Raw genomic sequence first — 20841 nt, 5'->3', positions numbered from 1 at the left:
CCACTGTAAACATTTTTTCAGAGCAAGCAGTGGTCCTGTGGACCACTGCTTGCTCTGAAAAAATGAAACGAAAACGTTTCATTTTTCGTTCTTGTTATGCATCTCGTTTTCCTTTAAGGAAAACGGGCTGCATTACAAAAAAAACTGCTTTATTGAAAAGCAGTCACAGACATGGTGGTCTGCTGTCTCCAGCAGGCCACCATTCGTGAGGGGGTCGCAAATTGCGACCCACCTCATGATTATTCATGATGTGGGCATTTGCGAAGCCCTTGCGAATCACAGATGGTGTCAAGGACACCATCCTACATTCGGATTTGCGACTCGCAATTTGCAGGTCGCAAATCTGAACCTACCTACTTGTGGCCCCAAATTCTTAAAGAAAGTCACAAAAGTGCACCCATGGTATATGTCGTACCCCTATAAAATATTTGTGAACTGTATTTTAGCGTGGGTAAATACGATGTGTAGATTTGCTCATGTGAAAATCTATTGAGCATTTGCAAGTTAATTTTCCCTCCAGCCACTTTCTTCCCAACCCTGGAAGAAGTTCTAATTCTGCCATTGTCAGGAGTAAATGTCCAACCTTTCTTATTATGGGAAAATATTAGAGAGAAGCTGGTAAAAATCTTTAAAACATGCAGGTTAGTAGGTTTGCAGACTCAAAGGCATTCCAGCCCTGGAACTATTGCTTACTGCTTCCTCCAGCCCCAGTATGCAGATCTGCAGAAAGGTGGCAAAATAAGGAAATTGCTACAGTAGGGATTGAAACTCCAAGTATTCAAGCCCTACTATGGTAGTAGCCCTGGCATAATCAGAGAGGCTATTAATTGCTGCCATAATTTGTCGCCACACTACATGGTACCAAAGGGACAAGTAGATCTTTTTACAGGACAAGTAGATTTGAGAAGCAACCTGTCCCCTGGACAAGTAGATATTTTAATAAATTCCACACCCGATTCTATCCCCTTTCCAGGCAGGGTTTGGTCCTAAAATCAGCACTATTGAACAAGCCTTCCATTTTTCATTAATATTAAAATATTTTCACCTCCAAAAAGACCATTTGTACGTGGCGTTTGTAGACCATCGGGCCACCTTCAATCTGGTCTCTAGGAAAAAACTCAGGGGTGTCCTTGGATCAATGGGTATTCCTCTACATCTATTAAACCCATTGAATATGCTCCACAAACAGACATATCCTATTTGCTTTAACAAGAGGGTCCACCAGGACTCTGTGTTGGCACCTACACTTTTTTTCCCCACGTATATTAATGGAGTGACAGACTTTTTGAATAATTGCGACGACTCCCTCAAACTGATTGGGAAGAAAGCACTCACACTTGCATTGGCTGATGACACCCTATTATTGTCTAGAACGCCTCCTGGCTTACGGAACCTCCTTCTCAAATTTGGAGAATTCTGTTACCTGGAAATAAAACACAGAAAAGACTAAGGGCCATATGTACGAACACTTTTTCCCATAGACACAGAATGGGTAAAAACCTTTGCTACATCTGGACCTAAGTGTATAGGTTTCAATTTGCACAAAGGAGACAGGGGTGCCCTTATACTGGGAAATGAAACTTTTGAGAAAGTTCAAACTTTTACTACTTTGGTTTAAGAATGGCTAGTCCACTATCTTGGGGATTCCAAATACAAAAGAGCAGCCTCATAGTTCAGCACAGAGGAGCTGCGATCTTAAAAGTGCATAGGGCTCAGAATCTTGATCACTATCACCAACCTTCCAAGTACACAAGATGAAAGCCCAATTGGTGCATTATCAGGTGCTGAAATCTGTGTTGAGGCTGATGTTAACTCTCTAGCTACAAAGGAGAACAACTTTTTAAAAACAAATCTCCCCCACAGGACACCCAATTTACCTTTTATCTAAGAAACCACAATGAAGACTATCGACCACCTAGCTGCCCCCAGGACACCTCTTTAGTGGCTAAGGTTGTCGTCCCACCCAGAGCTAGAATCATAACAAGTATTTGCAATGCAATGGGTATCGCATTTACTCCAGTTAGAGGTATTGGTGTTGTAAATTCCTAACTGGACTTTTCCTGGTCACATTAATTGAAAATGAAAAATAAAAATTAGTTGACCTAAGCAAGCTGATTCAAATTGCCATGGCCACCATGAGCGCAAAGGAGAGACACAAAAGTAAAAATAAGTTTGCTCATAGTCAACCATATCTGCAATCGTGCAGTTATCCATTTAACAGGATCATTCTGCAAGGCTGTAACAAAACCGAACCAAGGAGGGACAAACGTAAAGCATTTACCAATGATAACAAAGGATTTTTTAAAGGCAAGCCCACGAACAAATGAAAGTGATTGGCGTGGTTAAAAGCCCACAATACTTACAACAGGTCAAAGCGCTTGCACGCTCGACCTAAAACTGAAATGGTCGAAGTACTCCAACTTGATATTAATTTGAAATTAAGGTGGTTCCAACATTATAAATGATGGTCTTGTGGATTGGCAATGAACACAACACGGTCCGATCCCTCATCTTTCAAAAAAGCTACCAAAAACAATCTCATAAAGTGTCTACTGGAGCACTAATATAGATCAGCGGCACCAATCAGAAAAGAGCAGGAACCTCAGCTATCAATTCTGGACTCAACCTTATTCCACAGTTTTAGCCTTATCTTGATAAGATTTAATCCCCTTTAGGAAAGAATCTTTAAATGAGGTTCAGGCTTGTTATCTTATGGACAAGAGCCTTTTCTTCAAAATGCCTCCCTGGTCCATATCTCACTTCCATCTGTTTTTATTGTACCAAGACTTTTGAAATTATTGAACATATGGTCCTCTTTTGTCCTGCTTACTGTAGTCTCAGATCCAAGTGAATTCCGCCACTATGTCTAAACTTTGGCACCAGAATCTATCAAGCGCGTCTAAGAATCCTTCGTTTTGACACTAGCAGACTGGTCGTTTTTTGAATGAGCAAGTTTTTATTCTCAGCTTGGACATTAAGGAAGAGACTAATTTCTATACTCTCATTTGAAAATTGTGTGAGGCATACGTTTGGTCTTAGTATAATGTGTCTAAGAACTGTTCACATTCGGGCCCACTATGATTTTTGTAAAACGTGTGTTTTTTCAAACACTGATGAAGATCGATAATTCAGCGAGACGTATAGGTGGGCACTGTGAACAAAATGCTCTTCTCATTACTAGACCTTTTTTTGTAAATATCTTGTTTTATTTTTACAATCGTTTTTATCTGTTTTTAATATTTAATAATATTCGAGTATTGAATTTAAGCTGTAATAAATTGTACTCTGTGTGTGTTGTATGGTGTTTTACCGTGAAATTAACGTATTTTAATGATGATGGCTGTTCAGTGAAATAAAACAGGTATATGCAAAGTTTTTGCGAAAAAGTGTGAATCAGGTCACAAATACAGGGGGTGAAAAAGGTTGTGGAATCCATTTTCTACATAACATTGCAAAGTAAGTGCCATAGCCTTTGTGCCACAGGTAAAGGAGACAGGGCATTCTCTGCTTGCAACCCACATACTGGGCATGTGCATACTGGACAAAGGCCACGGCCACAGGCCACCCTTTGTGCAGTTTATACTGGCCATGTGCAGTAGCATGTTTAACTGCACAGACAAACGTAGTATATTGTGAATTTTCAACATAGAAAAGAAGCAAGCCATGCAATTTGCAAACCACACAAAAAAGGTAGTATCAAAGACCGGACACTCCATGTACGTGAAAAATGAAGGAATATTTGCCCAATAAGAGATCTTGCAAAATTAAGAAAAACATAGCCAAAAAGCAGCATATCTGTGTTTTTCAGTCTTTTTTCAGTCCCACTCGATGTGCCCTCGGGACAACTTGTTTTCCAGGTGGTTTGGGGCAGCCTATGCTAGTAAACAATCTCTCGCTCTGCTGTGGGTCAATGGCACTTAAAGAGGAGAGCAGAGTATCTTCAAGTTCTCATATACAACTGGCTACTCAGATTTAAACTTTGCTTCGATATTTGGAGCGAAGTAATGATTCCAAAGAGCATCCATATTGTTTCTTTTGAACAGATCCATTACAGCCAGCTACGAAAGGTGCGCAGTCACTCTTGTTTCCTTGAGGAAGACCGACAATCCATAAGGTTTACAGTGTTTATATACAGGAGCCCAGAGGCTCTAAAAAATTATTGGAAGTCATTACTGAACTCTTGCTTCATGGACAGAACAGGGCACCGGATGCATAGGATGGCCAGTCAAACCTCTGATTTGTGTAGCAGAGGTCATGCCATTGGCCACAATCAGCTGTTGAGGCACCTCACCTCATGCTGACTGTTGGCACTGGCAAGATGCAGGACAGATGGACACAAAGAGCTCTCCTTCCGTTGTTGCCAGTTTTGTTGAATTCAAACTAAACAAAAACACGTGCCTTTTCCATGGCTGAAGCCAAAGGAATCAGGCAGAGTGCAGGAGGACACGGAGAGTGCAGCTTTGTCTACCACTAAACCCATGGCACATCCTCACCCTTTAGGAGATAAATAGATCTCACACCTCATGAGTCAACACCATTTCACACACGCTGCTTACACTCATGCAAAGCCTGGGAGGCAGGAAGCTTTTATTACATACTATGCATAGAGGGCTAGGAAACAGTCAGTTATATGTAAGATGCGAATATCTCACAACTATATATCAGCTGATATCCACCAGTAATTGTGTCCAGTAGAAGACGTGGAAATCGGGTCGAGAAGTTAACAATTGTAGCTTAATTTCGCACTCACCTTATCACCTATTACTATTTCGCTTTGATAGGGAAAATGCGGGCACCGTGTAAACATACCCCTAAAGCTATAGCACAGCACATCACCTGAAAGTATAAGGCAGCATAGCTGCCACCGAAAAATATAACTTCACTCGATCTGTGTATCTACATAGGAGAATAGGTAGGTTGGTACTTATATATGCAAATATATTTTAAAACAGGGTAGCAGAAACTTGAAGACAGTAAATACTTCACTTTGATAAGAGAAATTACTTGTCTAGTAGAGCCTCCAGCCAAAGCAAACTGCAGAAATTTCAAAATATAGATACCTTTCAAAGCAAAATCTTAGAAAATACGGAATAAGTGCACTGAATTTTAAATGCATTGAGCCAATAAATCATACAATGCTAAATCTAATTATATAAAAAGGTAAACTATGTGCCTTAAGATGTTTAAGAGTAGTGAACATTATAGCCCAACATTGAGAAATGCTAACAACTGAAAAGCTCAAGCATCAAGTTCTTAGAAGGGTTAACTGAAAACACCAAAAAGTGAAGGTGAACCCGTTAGAAAAAGAACGTTTCCTTATGGAGGGTGAATGTAGGATTCCTCGTCACTTAGCAGAAGTATAACATTTGTCACGAATCACCGACCACAAATTCAAATGCCAGGAGCCCAAAAAGAAGAGTCTCAAATACCTACAGAGATCTGTTTAGGATGAGGCGGCTGGTGGGTAAACACAACACAAGCCAATACAGCCCTACCCTGTGCCTTTGAAGTGGGGAGTGAATAGAGGTGTATGACAGAGGAGGTTTCTTTACTACAGGGCTGTCCTATGCCACATGGGATTGTGTCAATCAAATGGTAGCAAGAAGGATGTTAGTGTCACTGGGCAAATTAATTCACGCTGCTGTAAAAGTGGGTAGGTGGGGAGTCGTCAAGGATTACCAGTGGTATTTCAGAACAGTCTGGATTCCTAAGATATAGTAAATGTTTCTGCTACCAATCATGGGACCATTAGATGGGCTGTTTCCACTGCAAATGTGAGTCTTTGCTTCCAGGGTGAATTGATTGTAGACGTGGGGAAGACAGTTCCTTACTAAGAGTCTAGGGACCAGCATTTGAAAGGATGCCTGTTACATGTTGGAACTGGTTTCTAGAAGCCAGAGTTCCTAGGAGCTTAGACAGTCCTGGAATCAAAAGTAGTTGCTACATAGCAAATAGGATAACCAGGAGAACTTGGCTCCAGGATCCGCAACTCAATTAGGTTGGAGTTCTAAACAGTCAAATCAGCCAAAATGTTCCATTTGAACTAGGGCAGGTAGCCTTAGGAACGCCCTTCCTTGGCTGGAGCTTCCTGTCTTCATAGTGCTTGGTTCTATACACTGTGTAGATGGGCACATCAGAGTTCAACCTTACCTCAAACGGCATCATCATGTTTACAGAGACTTGCAAACATTGCATACAGATTTAATGTTGGTTTGTTGGATCCTGCCTCCAGGCTTCACTTACTGGAACTGGCAAGAACTAAAAATCATTCTACTGACCTAAACACCACATCAAGGTCAAAACATAGGCTCTCACAAATTGGAATGATTTGGGATGATTGCCTCTTAAGGTTTCTAAACAGAGGCTTTCCCTTTTAACTAATTAAACTAAAATATTTGTGTACCTTGGGGTCTTATGACTGACTTCTTGGATACATCTTTACAACCTCTTAAATAATCTGTCAAATTTAATGTTTGCCATTTTTCAGATAAAACTATTTTTAGCATTTAACATCTTTGTTACCAGGCTGTGCTGTTACAAAAACACTTCATTAACGTTCTCCAGTGGCTGGCTTGGTGCTCATGCGTAGCTACCAAAAGTGAGCCAATTTATTGATGTGATATACCTTCACCCGAGTCTAGCTGTAAAGAGACTTAGTCTCAAATGGAAGATGTAAAACACTCTCTCATTAAGGCGGTCATTCATAACCTACAAAGTACACTTTCTACAGTGTGCAGTGTATGTGGTTACTGGCATATAAAAGATCTGCTTGTCAACATTCCGCTTCACAATGACATAATAAATGACCATAGACTTGCCAACTCACACTGTGCCACCGTGTGGTACACAATTTCAGCTCCTTTGACATGGTCACCTGGTGAGGAGCTGAATCACACTGTGACAGACAATGTGAGTTGAAAACTCCTACAGCAAGTGTTTCCAACTCACACTGTGCAAGGTGGCAGCTGATCTCCATCGAGGTTTTAAAACCTACCCAGGACCTCAGTGGTCGTCTTAAAAATGTAAGATTGTTTTTTCAATACAGGAGGAGGGATTACTGTGACTCATGGGCAGTGGCCTGCCCAAAGCCACGCCCCTACCTTTAGAGCCACACTCCCTCAGAAGCACTTATAGAGCTTCTGAGGTAATGGACTTAAGGTCCCACCCCTCTTTAGGCCCTGCATCCTCCTGGTTCCTTCGTCTAACAGAGTGAGATTTTGAGGAAGTTGGCAGGTCTGTGACCAAAATATTTTTTATGTAACCTAATAGCCAAGCATCATTTTTGATATGTCAATAAAACAAAAATGCACATAATTAATAAGGTTACGATATTTTTTAATATATCCATCAACCAACATGCCTCGAAATGCTACACAGAGTTTACACATCCTGGCATTTATAATATTCTTGTAGTGTGGGGATGGTAGAGTAAAGCCTTTCGAACAAAGGCAGTAGGTAGACAAGCATTGTTAAGGCCACGAAGTGAATCTGAGATGTCCCTTCTGTTTTGGATACAAATAAACATGAGCTTCAAAGCTTTACAACACTGCTGTAAATATAAATGTTATCTGTCATATTACTGGAGCATTCCCACTGACCCTAACAGAAGCTGTAAAGCATCCCAGCTCCTACCATTGAGTTTGTAAACAAATGTGCCAAAAAATGAAAAAGAAATACCTCAACTAAGAATTCAGAAGTCGAATATGAGCGTGTGACAGGAAAACATTGGTCTATTGATGTGCAGTGTATCACATGGCTTTGGCCAGGATTCCAAGTGAAGCCATAAAAGCAAATTTGTCGACTTTCAATTAAAGGCTGCCTCGCGGGGAAAATGGTGCTGCTGCTGCCAAGGAGCGTGCCGTTAAGTTGAAAGCATCCACAGATAGTAGATACTTACATTTTAAAGTTCTGTATTTATCTTGCCACATTTGCTGTGCTTCAAAGACGGAGATCAAATGTCAGGCTATGTTTTCTGACACATTGCTGCTTATTTTTGTAACATGGGGTTTGGTGTTTGCTAAATTCTCTCAGTTTGCAGTCAGAGAAAGAATAGTAAAGTGAATTATGTGATAATCTTGCTGAGGTGAAGGCAGTGTGAAATGAAAGGCAGAAGGATGTCATGTTTTTTGTAACCCAACAAAATGTAAATACATTAACTCTGCCCGTTCAGCTGTTAGAAAAGCAAAAATTAAGCACTTCCTTTGTAAATCTAAAGTGTGATGGAAACAAAGTTAATAGGATGAAAACGAGACAATTTACTTGGTGATGCACAAATAATAAATACACTCTTACACCCAATTTTCACATTATAATTTGTGTATAATTTGTTTTTATCTGTAAAACTATAGGCTGTGCAAATTAGGGGGGCCTTTCAAAGGAAATGTGCTGCCTGTAGATGGCAGGGTGTCACGACACAATGCTTTCATTGCATATAAAGTTTTTTTTTTTTAAATAATGCCTACCTCATGTACATTAAAGCTGTCACAAAAGTTTGTAATACTAAAAACTGGGTTGTGGTTCTATAAAGTTTGGGAAGCACTGATTTAGTTGCTTGTTGGTACACACTGGAAGCTGCAGTAGAACACTGGAGTTCACTGACTGCTGCTGGTGTTGAAAGTGCATGTTTCAGTTTGCATGTCACAATGTTATGCTAAAATAGGTGAGAAATATATGTGAAAACTTATAGAAAACATGTCCTCATTTTAGCTTTCAACAGCACTACCCATAATTTCTATGACAAAACTAACCCCTTCAATTTCTGCGCACTTCTAAAGGAAACGCATCAGTTTTACAACTTTGATTCCATAAGATGGCTTCAGGTGTGCCACACTGTCATCATAAATACTGAATTTTAGCGCTCTAGTTGTTCATTAGAACACTGTAGGCGCCTGCAATAGAACACAGGGGAATCAACTGATGGACTGCTGCTGCTGGAAGTACATGCTTTACTCAGTGTCTCAGACTTTATTCTCACAAGGTTGAGGAGGATAGTATGAACTTACACAAAATATGCTCTCATGTTATCCTTTGGAGCAGCTTCCATAACCTACAGGAGAAAATCATAAGACACCAAAGGTTTCTATTACACATGCTTCGTCAAATCCCAGCAGAGGGTCAGCATTTTTCGCTGGTTGAAATAACCTTACAGCAAACCACAATTCCTAAAATGAGTATGATACCACCAACAAATGATTTAATTTGTAACTAAAATCGGTTATCACCGTTTATAAGTGCTCCTTTTGAAACTCTCAAAACCTGCCATTCACTACAATGAATGTCAGTGGGGACCATAACGCAGAGTCCTGTAATGTCTGCCATAACATGCTGTGGTAAGCCAATCAATGAGTGTCCCTACGGGGCCCAATCACATGCCCTAGGGGTCCGGTTTGTACTCACCCTTTCCCATAATATATTTCGGTCATTTTCAGGATCCAGGGACCATATCCTGGTCTTGTAATGGCTGCCACAATATATAGTTCAGGTTTTGGCCAGCCAATCTGGATTGACTACTAGTCCACTTTAAAGTGGCCAATCAAAACATATCTGAACACCAACAGTCAAGATACCCCTATGTATTAACCCCTCTATGACCACCCCAAGCATCTATTTAAACACAAATTTCTCAAAAATTGCAGAACACATTTACAGCAAATAGAAAATAGTACACTTTAAGTTCCAACTTTCTGCCAAATTTGGTGTAATTCTGTTAAACTGTTTTTTGTTTGCAATGGTTCATAAAGATTTGTAAAACTGTACCAAAGTTATCAGTTAAACAGAAATGCTCTTCCAATGAAAACTCTGACCTAACTTTAACAACACAGTGGCGACCACCACTGTGTAATAAATAAATAAATAAATACACACACACACACACACACACACACACACACACACCTGACACTTGTGTATATGATTCATTAATGCAAAGCCTTTACTATTGGGGTAAAGTGAGTACTCTAAGATAAAGATTGGAATTACTGAGTTTTCAATCCTGCTGGTGTTCCAGCATAACAATGTCTACACACTTAGAAAATTTAACAATCTGAAGCTACTTAAAATGCTCCCACAAAGCTTATTGATTATGTAAGCAAGACTGTTGATTGCTTTAAAAAGGGCACAAAAATGTTGCTACACCAGTGTGCACCGCTCTAAATACCATTTCTGAGGCATCACTTAGTGTACAATGTTCTTCGCATTCCAATATAAATAGTCCTTGTAAAGCCAGTATGGGAAACCATAAGGACAGGATGAAAATTAATTTGGGGCCAGATTCTTAAAGAATGTCACAAAAGTGTGACAGCAAGAATATGTCCTTGCACTGGTCCAGATGTACGACTTTCAGGAATTTCCAAAAGTTTAAAGCTGTAGTCTTTGAAACAATACTCCCAGCAAGCTTTTGTGAATCCATTTTCACATAAGCAAATAGATTTCTTAAAAAATAATCTGTAGAACGATTAAAAATTCACGTTTCCTGCACAATCGTTTTTTCCCCACCTTGGATAAAGTTTTACTGCTGCCCTTGTAAAGGGAAAAATTCCAAGATTTTCAAACACAGGTTGAGACTGGAGAAGAAATGGCGACTACAGACATGTAAGTTTATGGGTGGGCAAAGAATCGCAAGGCATTACAATCCTTAAATTACAGCTTCTTGACTACTTCCAGCCCCTGCATGTATAATTGCACAAAAATTGCAAAATAGGACATATGGCAAAATCAGAATTCCCTAATTTTGACACATTTATAATAAGGAAGATAGACAGCCTGACAAATTCAGGCTGAAGAAAATTAATTATGGAGAAATTACAAAATACTTTTTCCACAAAAATAGAATGCTTGTGTAAAATATACACTAGAACAGTGACTGAATACTGGGACAGGTAAAACATTACTACAATTCCTAGCACAACTGGTATTGTAAGAATAATGTTTTATTTATAAAAAACAAAAAAAACATAAAAACCTCCCAGTTCCTTTATGCTTAGTCAGTAAACAGGAAGATCATGACAAAGGGAATTGAGACAAAAGGTAAGAAGGGAAAAAAAGTCGAGAATTGAGGGTGTTGAAGTGGTGGGAGTTACTAGGAGGCTCTAGTGAAAACAAGCATTTGCAATGCAATGGGTCTCGCATTTGCTCGAGTTAGAGCTATTAGCGTTGTCAACTCCTAAACAGACTCTTATTGCAACATGAACTAAAAATTTTAAGTAAAACAGTTTCACATGAGTAAGTCGATTCACAGCGCCTCGGCCGCCATGAGCATCAGCGTAACGAGACACACAGAGGAAAAAAAGAGGTTCACTTGTAGTCAAACTTATCGTCAAAAGTGCAAATAGCCATGTAACAGGGGCGATGGAAAAGGCGGTAACAAAACCTCCCCAAGGAGGGACGAACAAAGCATTTACCTATGTCAAAGGAATTGAATTTTGAAGGGCGAGCCCAAGAGCGAGTGGTAGTGATGGGCGTGAGGTGGGCCTCGTTAAAAGCCCAAATACATACCAACACGTCGGAAAGGCAGCGCCTGCGCACTGCTATGTTCAACCTAGAAAAAACATGAGGTGGAAAAGGGAGGTGATGAATCAAGAGGGTGTTTAAAGGCAGGGGAGGCTTAAAGAATTGGAGGGTTATGATTCGGGGGTACCCTCTTAAAAGGATATAAAATAGGGTGTTCTCTGGCTTTAGGGGACAGCGCCCCTGTAAGAAAAAAAAATAAAAAAAAAAAAAAAAAAAGACGTAAAACCAACCTGAAGAAAATATTTTTCCTTCATGAAGGGCTATCACCAGATTAGTTATGCCATTCTGGGGAAAGTCATTCGTGAACAATAATTCATCACAAATGGGTTGACGCAAAAGAAACATCGAATAAGGTTTCTTCAGAATGGATGTGCATTAAGAACACATAGCAAACAAAATCAGAGCATTGCTGGAATCCAAACCTTGATATTATAACAAAGCTGACGTTTTTTGCTACATCTCTACATGGCACCAAAAGGGCAAGCTTTTATTTTTTAAGGGATCAAGTACATTTTGAAGCATCCCGTTCCCTGGGCAAGTATTTTAAGAGAATACCACATCCCTACAGTCTCCTCCCTGTCAAATCAGCAACAAATAAATGTGTGGCCCCCATTGACAGCCTCAGAAGCCTTCCCATAACCTATTCGCTCTTACGAACAGAGGCGTCAAATGGTTTGTCATGGTAGTTTCATACTTATAGCTCCTCTGCTACCTCCAAACCCAGCTCTGGCATCAATTAAAAGTACATTTTGAAGCATCCCGTCCCCGGGGTGAGTATTTTAGAAAATAGAGCATCGCTACAGTCTCCTCCCTGGCAAATCAGCAAACAAATAGATATGTGGCCCTCACTGACAGCCACAGAAGCCTTCCTATAACCTATTCTCTCTCATTGAGAGAAGCATCAAACGGTTGTCATGGTAATTTCATACTTATCGCTCCTCTGCTACATCCAAACCCAAGCCTGGCAAACCTGCCCCCCGAAACCGGGTGAGAACTTACTTTTAAACAAAGAGCTGAGCAAGCGTATGATTTTTTTCTTCTGTGGCACGGCTAAAACATTTTTCGGCAGTGTAAATCAATACAGTTGAAACCTGCCCTTCCTAATTCACTGGCCTCTATTTTCAATCTACTAACGTTAAGGTATGCTACAGTTCATCAATATACATTTCAAAACAAAAACAAGTCGGTGAAATCTAGCAAAAGTCACCCTTGCCATACACTTTGAAGCAGTAATTCGCATTCAAACTTTTTAAATTCAAGCTCTGTAACAACATCGTCGTTTCTTTACAAAATTCAAAAATAACACAGCCAATTATGCTGCCAGATCTACTGACTTAAGTGTTGCAGTAGGCGTTAGGCTCGAAAAATGCCGAGCGCCCACAAAGATTCCCTTGAAACGTATAGAGCCAATAATTACTTTAGAAAGTCACAGAAGAAAAGAGGACCATTTTGTAACGTCAAGAGAAAGGCAATAAAAGCAAATGAACCCGCATGGTAGATGTACTAACTCGTGGACTGTTCTGGCATTATTCGAAGCACACTGATTTGCAGAGCTGATGTTATCCGGATTATTCTTCAAATGGAAAGTGTGGGCAACTGGGAAAAATCGTAAAGACAAAAAAAAAAAAGAGTCCAGCTCTGCCCATTGAACTGTGTTGTAGTCTCACAGCAGGTTGGACATTGCAGCAGGATCTCAGGGACTCGTTTTGGCAGTTACAGGGCAGTTGCCTCCGCTGCCCTTGCTTTCTCGGTACTCTAAACCACAGTGCACAACAGAGATTTTGACAGGTCTTCACTGCCATGCGTATTGAGTTTTTCAGACCCACGGGCCGCCTGTCACACGATAGTGACTCGTGTCTTACGTTTATGGCCCCAGGGCTGCCTTCCCGTCTGGGACAGGAACATCCTGGAACTAAGAACCGTAACAAATGTACTACATATTTCCGTCCACACAACCCGGTTGGGGGTCTCTGCGTTTAAGGATATTGGAGTTGAGCACTGCGTTGTCCCACCCCCCCTAACTGCCTCGTCTACAGCGTGCTGAGCCTCTAGGCCCAAGCCTGGGACTTTCCTGCCTCGCCTCCCCAGAGGGGAGCAACGGACACCGATGCCCTCTAGAAACAGATACCTGCCGGGCCTCTCTTGAGGTGAATCTCCTCCTCCGGGACGCGCAGGTCCGCCCGCCCGTTCATCTTCGGCCAGCCTGGGTGGGAGGAGAGGCTCCTCGCAGACACAGCGCTCCGGTCCCAGATAAGAAGGTGACTCGGGCCCGGCGGCACTTTCGCTTTCAGAGTCGGAGCCCGGCTGAGTCCAGCGCAGGGGGCGGGGAGGGAGCAAGGGACGTCGGGGATTGTAGTTCTTGAGCCGTGGGAGAGGCAAACGTCATTTGTCAAAGCTGGCTCCAGCCCCAGAATGAACTGATATCAACTGTATGTTTTTATACAATCTTCGCAGAAAAAAAAACTTTTTTTTCTCCAGAAATGTTCCTGAAAAAATACCGTCCATTTGCTTGCTATTTTGAGAGAGCCAGCACCAGGTAGGCGGAAAATAATTTGTGTTAAATTTTTAGTATTACTTTTTAACGTGTCATTTATTCTATTCGCTCTAACGACCTCTTAAACAATCTATACCGCTCCTGAATTATTTTGAACTTATCTTGTCGTGTGTTTCCCGTATTAGGTTTTAGAAGGGAAAACATAAAAAAATGAGACTGCTTTTTCTAATACTTTTACTGGTTGTACTGAAAAATACCAGATCGGCCCATAAAAACGGCTACGTGGCAATCCTTCTTCCATATCAGCAGCAGGAGAGGCAGTTGTTTGCGGTTGCCCTATCCATATCGTCCTCTCCTTTACAGATTTTAAATATATCATACATATCCCTGTTTAAAAAATAATAATTATCACATGTCATTCTACCAACCTGCCTTTATTTTGATGATTGTTGAAAACGGCCCCTTTTGCAGGGTTATCCCCAGACATTTAGCCTCTGACCTCCTGTTTTTGACTGTGTGCTGCATTTCATTTTTGCTGGCTTAAGGACTCTGGGCTCTTTACCACGGCTGACCAGTTGTAGAGTGCAAGTGCTCTCTGTCTAAATTGTATTGGTGATTGGTTTCTCCATGACTGGCATGTTTGATTTACTAGTAAGTCCCCTAGTAAAGTGCACTATGTGTGCCCAGGGCCTGAAAATCAAATGCTACTAGTGCGCCTGTAGCTCTCATTGTGCCACCCACATGAGTAGCCCTGCAAACATGTCTTAGACCCCCATTGCGGTGTCCGTGTGTCCACGTTTAAACTGTAATTTCGACCTGGCAAATGCACCCATTTGCCAGGTCCAAACCTTCCTTTTTACTACATGTAAGTCACCCCTAAAGTAGGCCCAAGGCAGCCCCCTTGGCAGGGTGCAGTGAGTGCAAAAGGTAGGACATGTAATTGCGTGTTTTACATGTCCTGATAGTGAAATACTTCTAATTTCATTTTCACTATTGTAAGACCTATCTCTCCCATAGGGTAACGCAGGAATTTCCTTGAAATATCTTTTAAGTGTAATTTCCCATTGGGGCAGATAGAGCTCAGGCCTGCTATTGCAGCCTAAAATAGTTTTTGACAATCTATCAGATATGAAGGCCATTAAATAGGTCAAAACTATTCCCCTGATACCTGTTTTTGGGAATCCTCAAAAAAGGATACTGTTATCAATGTCACAGGCTGCCGAGTGGTTTAGGAAGACAATTGCATCAGTATCCATTTGGCTTTAAAACTGTCCAAAATGGATTCCAAAGCCAATTCTGTAGTGCTGCATGGATGGAAGCCAGCCTGACATGAGTTCAGGAGGTTGTTTTTATACCATGGTAATTGTATTTGCACAGAGACTAATAATTGAAATACTTTCTGTATATTTGTAAGGAAAGATATAAGTAAAAAAATGCATACTGCTTTGTTAGGTTCCAAAGAACATTTCTTAATGGCTTGATGACTGCTTCCTTTCATGAGTTGGGCACTGGCCCACTTTCAAGGGAGCTGCTGAAATACAGTAAAATATCTTTATGCAGCAATATGGCAAATGTGTGCATATGCTGAAAAATCCATCGGACCATCAGTGATCCCATTTGCCAATGTTTTGGGATAGCTTTGAGCAGGGGCTTGAAAATCGGTTGAAAGATATATATATATAATGATTAGTGTAAATTCCATCTGTGTGATGGTATCACAGCATTCTGTCTCTGTAATATTTTCTGCTGTGACTTTACCACTGATTACGGAGATTTTCTCTTAGAAGAATGTTGGGATATTTTGACAGATTAAACTGGTATATTAGATTGACAAACATCTTGTAGTTAATTAGTTTATTACCTATTCTTTAAGGCTCTTTTGCCATGCTTGGATCATTGGTTAAGAGTTATAACCATATTTTTGTTTTGGTGTCTTAATTTTACCATTTTATATAGGTATTCTTTGACCTTGGTGGTGTATTTTAACTTGAGTTCTTTAGTGTAAGATCTTTACCATTAACATTTTAGTTAATACAGAACTGTTCTCAGCCTTGTTGTACAAAGGGAGATGCTGATTGTCCTTTAAGTACGCGTGGACCAGCTGTGAAAGAAAGTTCTTCTTACAACCAACAGGAACCAAAGCAAGTGTTTCAGTGATCACATGCTGAACTGGGTCTCAGTAAAATTTGCTGTAGCCCAGCCAGGATCTTGGATTTGGCTTAATAAAAGCTGCTGGATCCAAGATTTAGTTGATTTGCCCTATAGTTCACCAAACAACGCAACTGATGCAGAACAGGGCTTTTAAACTTTGATAATTCCTAGAAGTGAGTAATAATTAGGATAATTCATGCCATCAAATGATATGAAGTCACAATCTTTTATATGAAGGAGAAGTGATCAGGGAATATTAAAAAATCAAGTTAATGTAAATAAATAAAATAACATCAATATTTGTTAATGTAGGCTTGTAGTACAAACATGGGAGGAGCACTCTTAGGTTTCCGAAGCAGTGCCTCATATAGACTGAAATGTGACATTTAAGTTGTTGTGAGTCAGAGATCAATCCAAATCCAAAATTTGAGTCTCATTCAAGGTGAATGCGACTCGAGGTCTCTTCTGATGCTACTTCTTTATTTTTTTAAGCTCTATTTATGGTCGTTTTTAACATTTCAATGTTATTCATTTTCAATTAAATACAGAACTTAATTAGACTTTAACCGCAACTTTGTCAACTGTGCCCAACTACAATTTCACATTGGTTATAGGTCCCCCCTTTAAGTCTTTCAATATTCTCACAATACCTTGCCATATCCTATTCTCCTCTCAGTGTTATATCCCCAAGCGAGGCCTCCTGAAACAAGCTGTGCCCACATTCAGCTCGGGTCAAAGTGCTTCCACCACGCATTACGATTTTAGCCCCTTCCCTTATGTAAAGGTTCTACTGCGAAAGTGCAGTAATCCATTCCCCTCAAACAAGAAGGAGCACCATCATCCTGGAGGTGGAGAGCTATATCTCTTTTGGCTACAGTACAACCAATACCAACTAGCAGCATGCACACTTTGTGGTCCTCCCAGTCCAGAAACACACTTAGCACCATCATTTTTGGAGCTCTGTCTATTGGAATTTCAGTCACTGCCTCCACTGTGTTGAATCTGCAGAACCAATACATTTAGATAACAGAGCATTCCCAGAACACACCATATATATTAGGGAGCTCCTATCTGTCTCACACTCAGACAATTTGAATTATTGTTCCTCCCTATTTTCCAACAACTTCTAGGTGTGTAATATACCCTGTGGAGGTATTTAAACTGGATGAAGCATAACTGAGATGAAATCACCAGTTGCTTGGCAGCCATTCTGGCCTTTACCCACTCCTCATGTCCTATTCACTCAAGTCCTGCTTCCCTCCTTAAAGGGATCAGGCACATTTATTACCAAGGGCTTTGCTTACGCTCCAGTGGAAAACATTTGGAATGAGGAATAGCCTCTCTTTATATCAGTCCAACGCATGTCTCAGCTGCTGTTATAAAAAAAACTGTGACCTGTAGAGTTTGAATTCCTCAGCCATCTGCTCAAAGGATAGTTTGTGATTTTGTAACCAGGTATCATCCATTTATGATATCCCAATTTTATCCCAAGCCCGGAAGCCTTTCAGCTGGGATACCTCTGAATGCCAGGATCCTTGAAAAAGCAGTGTTTCGTCAACCCTTTATCCCAGCCCATCAATTTCAGTGGCTTGCTTCAACATTGTAATGGTATTGTTGTAACTGATGACAGTGTCCAGCGAGATCCAGTCCCATACAGCAACAACCATAGCCCAAGCTTGTCATAGACTTAAATTTCCAATCTACATGCCACGGTCATGTCTGTCCTAAAAAATCCAGTCATTAATAAGGAGCATTTGGGAAGCCAATAGTATAATTGGATATCCACTGTCCCTAGTCCACAATCAAGTAGTGATTGTATGCATTTCTTGTCAGGTACTGTGGGAGGATCTTCCACCCACTTTTAGTTGTTCAAAGTGGATTGCAACCAGAAGACCCATTCTGTGGAATCATGGATGGGCAATTTTGTAGGGTGTATAGCAGCTTAGGGAAAGCATTAATTTTGAACAAAGCTCCCCTTCCAATTACTTTAATAGTAGTTTTCTCCAAGCTATCGTATAATTCTTGTAATTTTTGGGCTAAGGGCGCAATATTCAACTCTTATCCCTCCTGCTGATCTCTTGAAATCATCCTGCCCAAATATCAGAAATGTCCCTGCTCTCTAGTTACAGCGGGGGAACCTGGAAACTCCATTGCCACATCTCCAACTGGTGGGACTATGGATGATTTACTCCAATTAACCATAAGGCCAGAAGTTTCACAATAGCCCCCCAGGATTCGAATCAATTTCAGTATTGGGAGTTCTGGTTTCTGTTCATACCCTAATACATTGTTCACATACTAGGAAATGCAATCCTTACAGCCTCTCTCCCATATAAGGTCCCACAACTGTGTTGCATCTTATCCATTCCACCATAGTCAGAGAGAAAAAGGAGAAGAGACAGGGGCAACCCTTTTTAGTGCCTTATGCTATAGAAAAGGGCATAGATACCGTTCTGCTCACCTGGACTCTCACCCTGGGAAGCAGTACAATACTTTAATACAATCTTAAAAGTAGTGGCTAAAATTCATACTCCCTAGGACTTGTTGAAGGAAAGACCATCCACCAAGTCAAAAGCCTTCTCAGAATCTAGCAGTGCCAGAGCCGGTGGGTCCTCAAATTCATCCATTTGTGCCAAGATCACCTGCATTTTTTGAAAAGAGTGCCTACTCCACTTTTAGGCTGTAGGAAAGTGCCACTGTTGGCATGGTTATCCACCACCCCCCACTTTTTGCCTAATGTTGATGCCAACTTTGATTGAAAGTGTGCTGGGACCCTGCTAACCAGGCCTCAGCACCTTTGTTCTTTCCCCAAAACTGTACATTTGTTCCCACAATTGGCACAGCCCTGGCACATAGTTAAGTCCCTTATGAAAGGTACCCATGGCACCAAGGACAATGTGGCCAGGGAAGGTCTTTAAGGGCTGCAGCATGTATTATGCCACCCTGGGGACCCCTCACTCAGCCCATGCACGCTGCCTTGCAGCTTGTGTGTGCTGGTGGGGAGAAAAAGGCAAACCTCTGAGGGTGCCATGCACACAAACCACTGCCTGTGGCATAGGTAATCACCCCTCTAGCAGGCCTTACAGCCCCAAGGCAGGGTGCACTTTACCACAGATGAGGGCATAGCTGCATGAGCAATATGCCCCTACAGTGTCTAAGTCCATTCTTAGGCATTGTAAGTGCAGTGTAGCCATATTGAGTATATGGTCTGGGAGTTTGTCATTACGAACTCCACAGCACCATAATGGCTTCACTGAATACTGGGAAGTTTGGTATCAAACATCTCAGCACAATAAACATCTAATGATAGCAGTGTGGGATTTATTGCAAAATGCATACAGAAGGCATCTTAGAGATGCCCCCTGTAAGTTAGCCCAACTGCTAGTGTAAGACTGACGGTCTGTGCCAGCCTGCCACTTTCAGACGAGTTTCTGACCACATGGGGTGAGTGCCTTTGTGCACTCTGTGGTAAGGAACAAAGCCTGCCCTGGGTGGAGATGCTTCCCCCACAGGAACTCTAACACCTGGCGGTGAGCTTCAAAGGCTCAAGCCTCAGATTACAGTGCCCCAGATTCGCAGGAAAATTAGGGAAAACAGGGAGGAGTGACCACCCCAGCCAAGACCACCCCTAAGGTGTCCAGAGCTGAGGTGACCCCCCTGCAAAATCCTCCATCTTGGTTTGGAGGACATGGACCAATAGGGATTGGAATGTGCCCCACTCCCTAAAGGGAGAGGGCACAGGGAGGGTGTAGCCACCCTCAGGGACAGTAGCCATTGGCTACTGCCCTCTGACCCCTAACACACCCCTAACGCTAGGACTTAAGGGCCTCCCTGAACCCAGCTCACCAAATTCCTAGTGATCTACCAGAAGAAGAAGGACTGCTAAGCTGAAAACCCCAGCAGAGAAGAAGGAAGATGACAACTGCTTTGGCCCCAGCCCTACCGCTTCAGAGAACCTGCAAAAAGACCAGCGTTGTGTCCAGCAGGCCCAGTAACCTCTGCCAACTCAATAGGACTGCCCTGCACCAAAAAGGACCAAGAACTCCTGAGGACAGCGGCTCTGTCCAAAAGAAACCGACAACTAAGGACTCCCACCTCACTCCAGATGAGTGAGTCCTGACCCCTATGCACCCGACGCCCACGGCCTGTGTCCAGTTGGTCCTCCCAGCAAGAGCCCACCCTGGGTTGACCCCTCCAAACCTCCACGACGACGCCTGCAGAGGGAATCCAGTGGACCCCCCTGACTGCGAGCTCCGGGCGAAGATATCCAAAGCCGAAAGGACCCACTGCACCTGCAGCCCCCAGGCCTTGGAGAAACTGACCCCCGGTGCAGCATCAACGAGCAGGCGGCCCTCTTCCCTCCCCATGTGCGGGTTTGCCCGAGAAGCTCCCCCTGGACCTCGTCTGCAGCCTCAGAGTGATCCTCTGGGGCCCCTCATAGAGTTGCATTGAAAACCCAACGCCCTCTTTGTACCCTGCACCCGGCCGCTCTAGTGCAGCTGAGAGTGTGTGTTTGGTGCCTACTTGGGGCCCCTCCAGTGCTCTCTTGAACCCCCCCTGGTCTGCCCTCTGAGTCGCGGGTACTTACCTGCTGGCTGACCGGATTCCGAGTAACACTCCCGTCTCCATAGGAGCCCACGTTAATTTGGTTCCTCTTTGACCTCTGCACCTGGCCGGCCTGTGTTGCT

At 42.1% G+C, this 20841-nt stretch overlaps 1 protein-coding gene across 1 annotated transcript in view; it reads right to left on the bottom strand.

Moving 5' to 3' along the window:
* Positions 1-13837, bottom strand: part of SYNJ2BP (synaptojanin 2 binding protein) — a 91293-nt gene extending 77456 nt beyond the window's left edge. The window contains exon 1 of the mRNA XM_069208803.1: positions 13637-13837. Within this exon, the coding sequence (XP_069064904.1) occupies positions 13637-13700 (64 nt within the window). The 5' untranslated portion in view covers positions 13701-13837. The remainder of the gene's footprint in view (positions 1-13636) is intronic.
* Positions 13838-20841: the final 7004 nt, after the last annotated feature.

This window comes from Pleurodeles waltl, chromosome 9, assembly GCF_031143425.1.
Source record: "Pleurodeles waltl isolate 20211129_DDA chromosome 9, aPleWal1.hap1.20221129, whole genome shotgun sequence".
NCBI classification, from domain to species: Eukaryota; Metazoa; Chordata; class Amphibia; order Caudata; family Salamandridae; genus Pleurodeles; species Pleurodeles waltl.
Note: the sequence above shows the minus strand (reverse complement) of the source record. Positions and strands in the feature narration are given on the sequence as shown.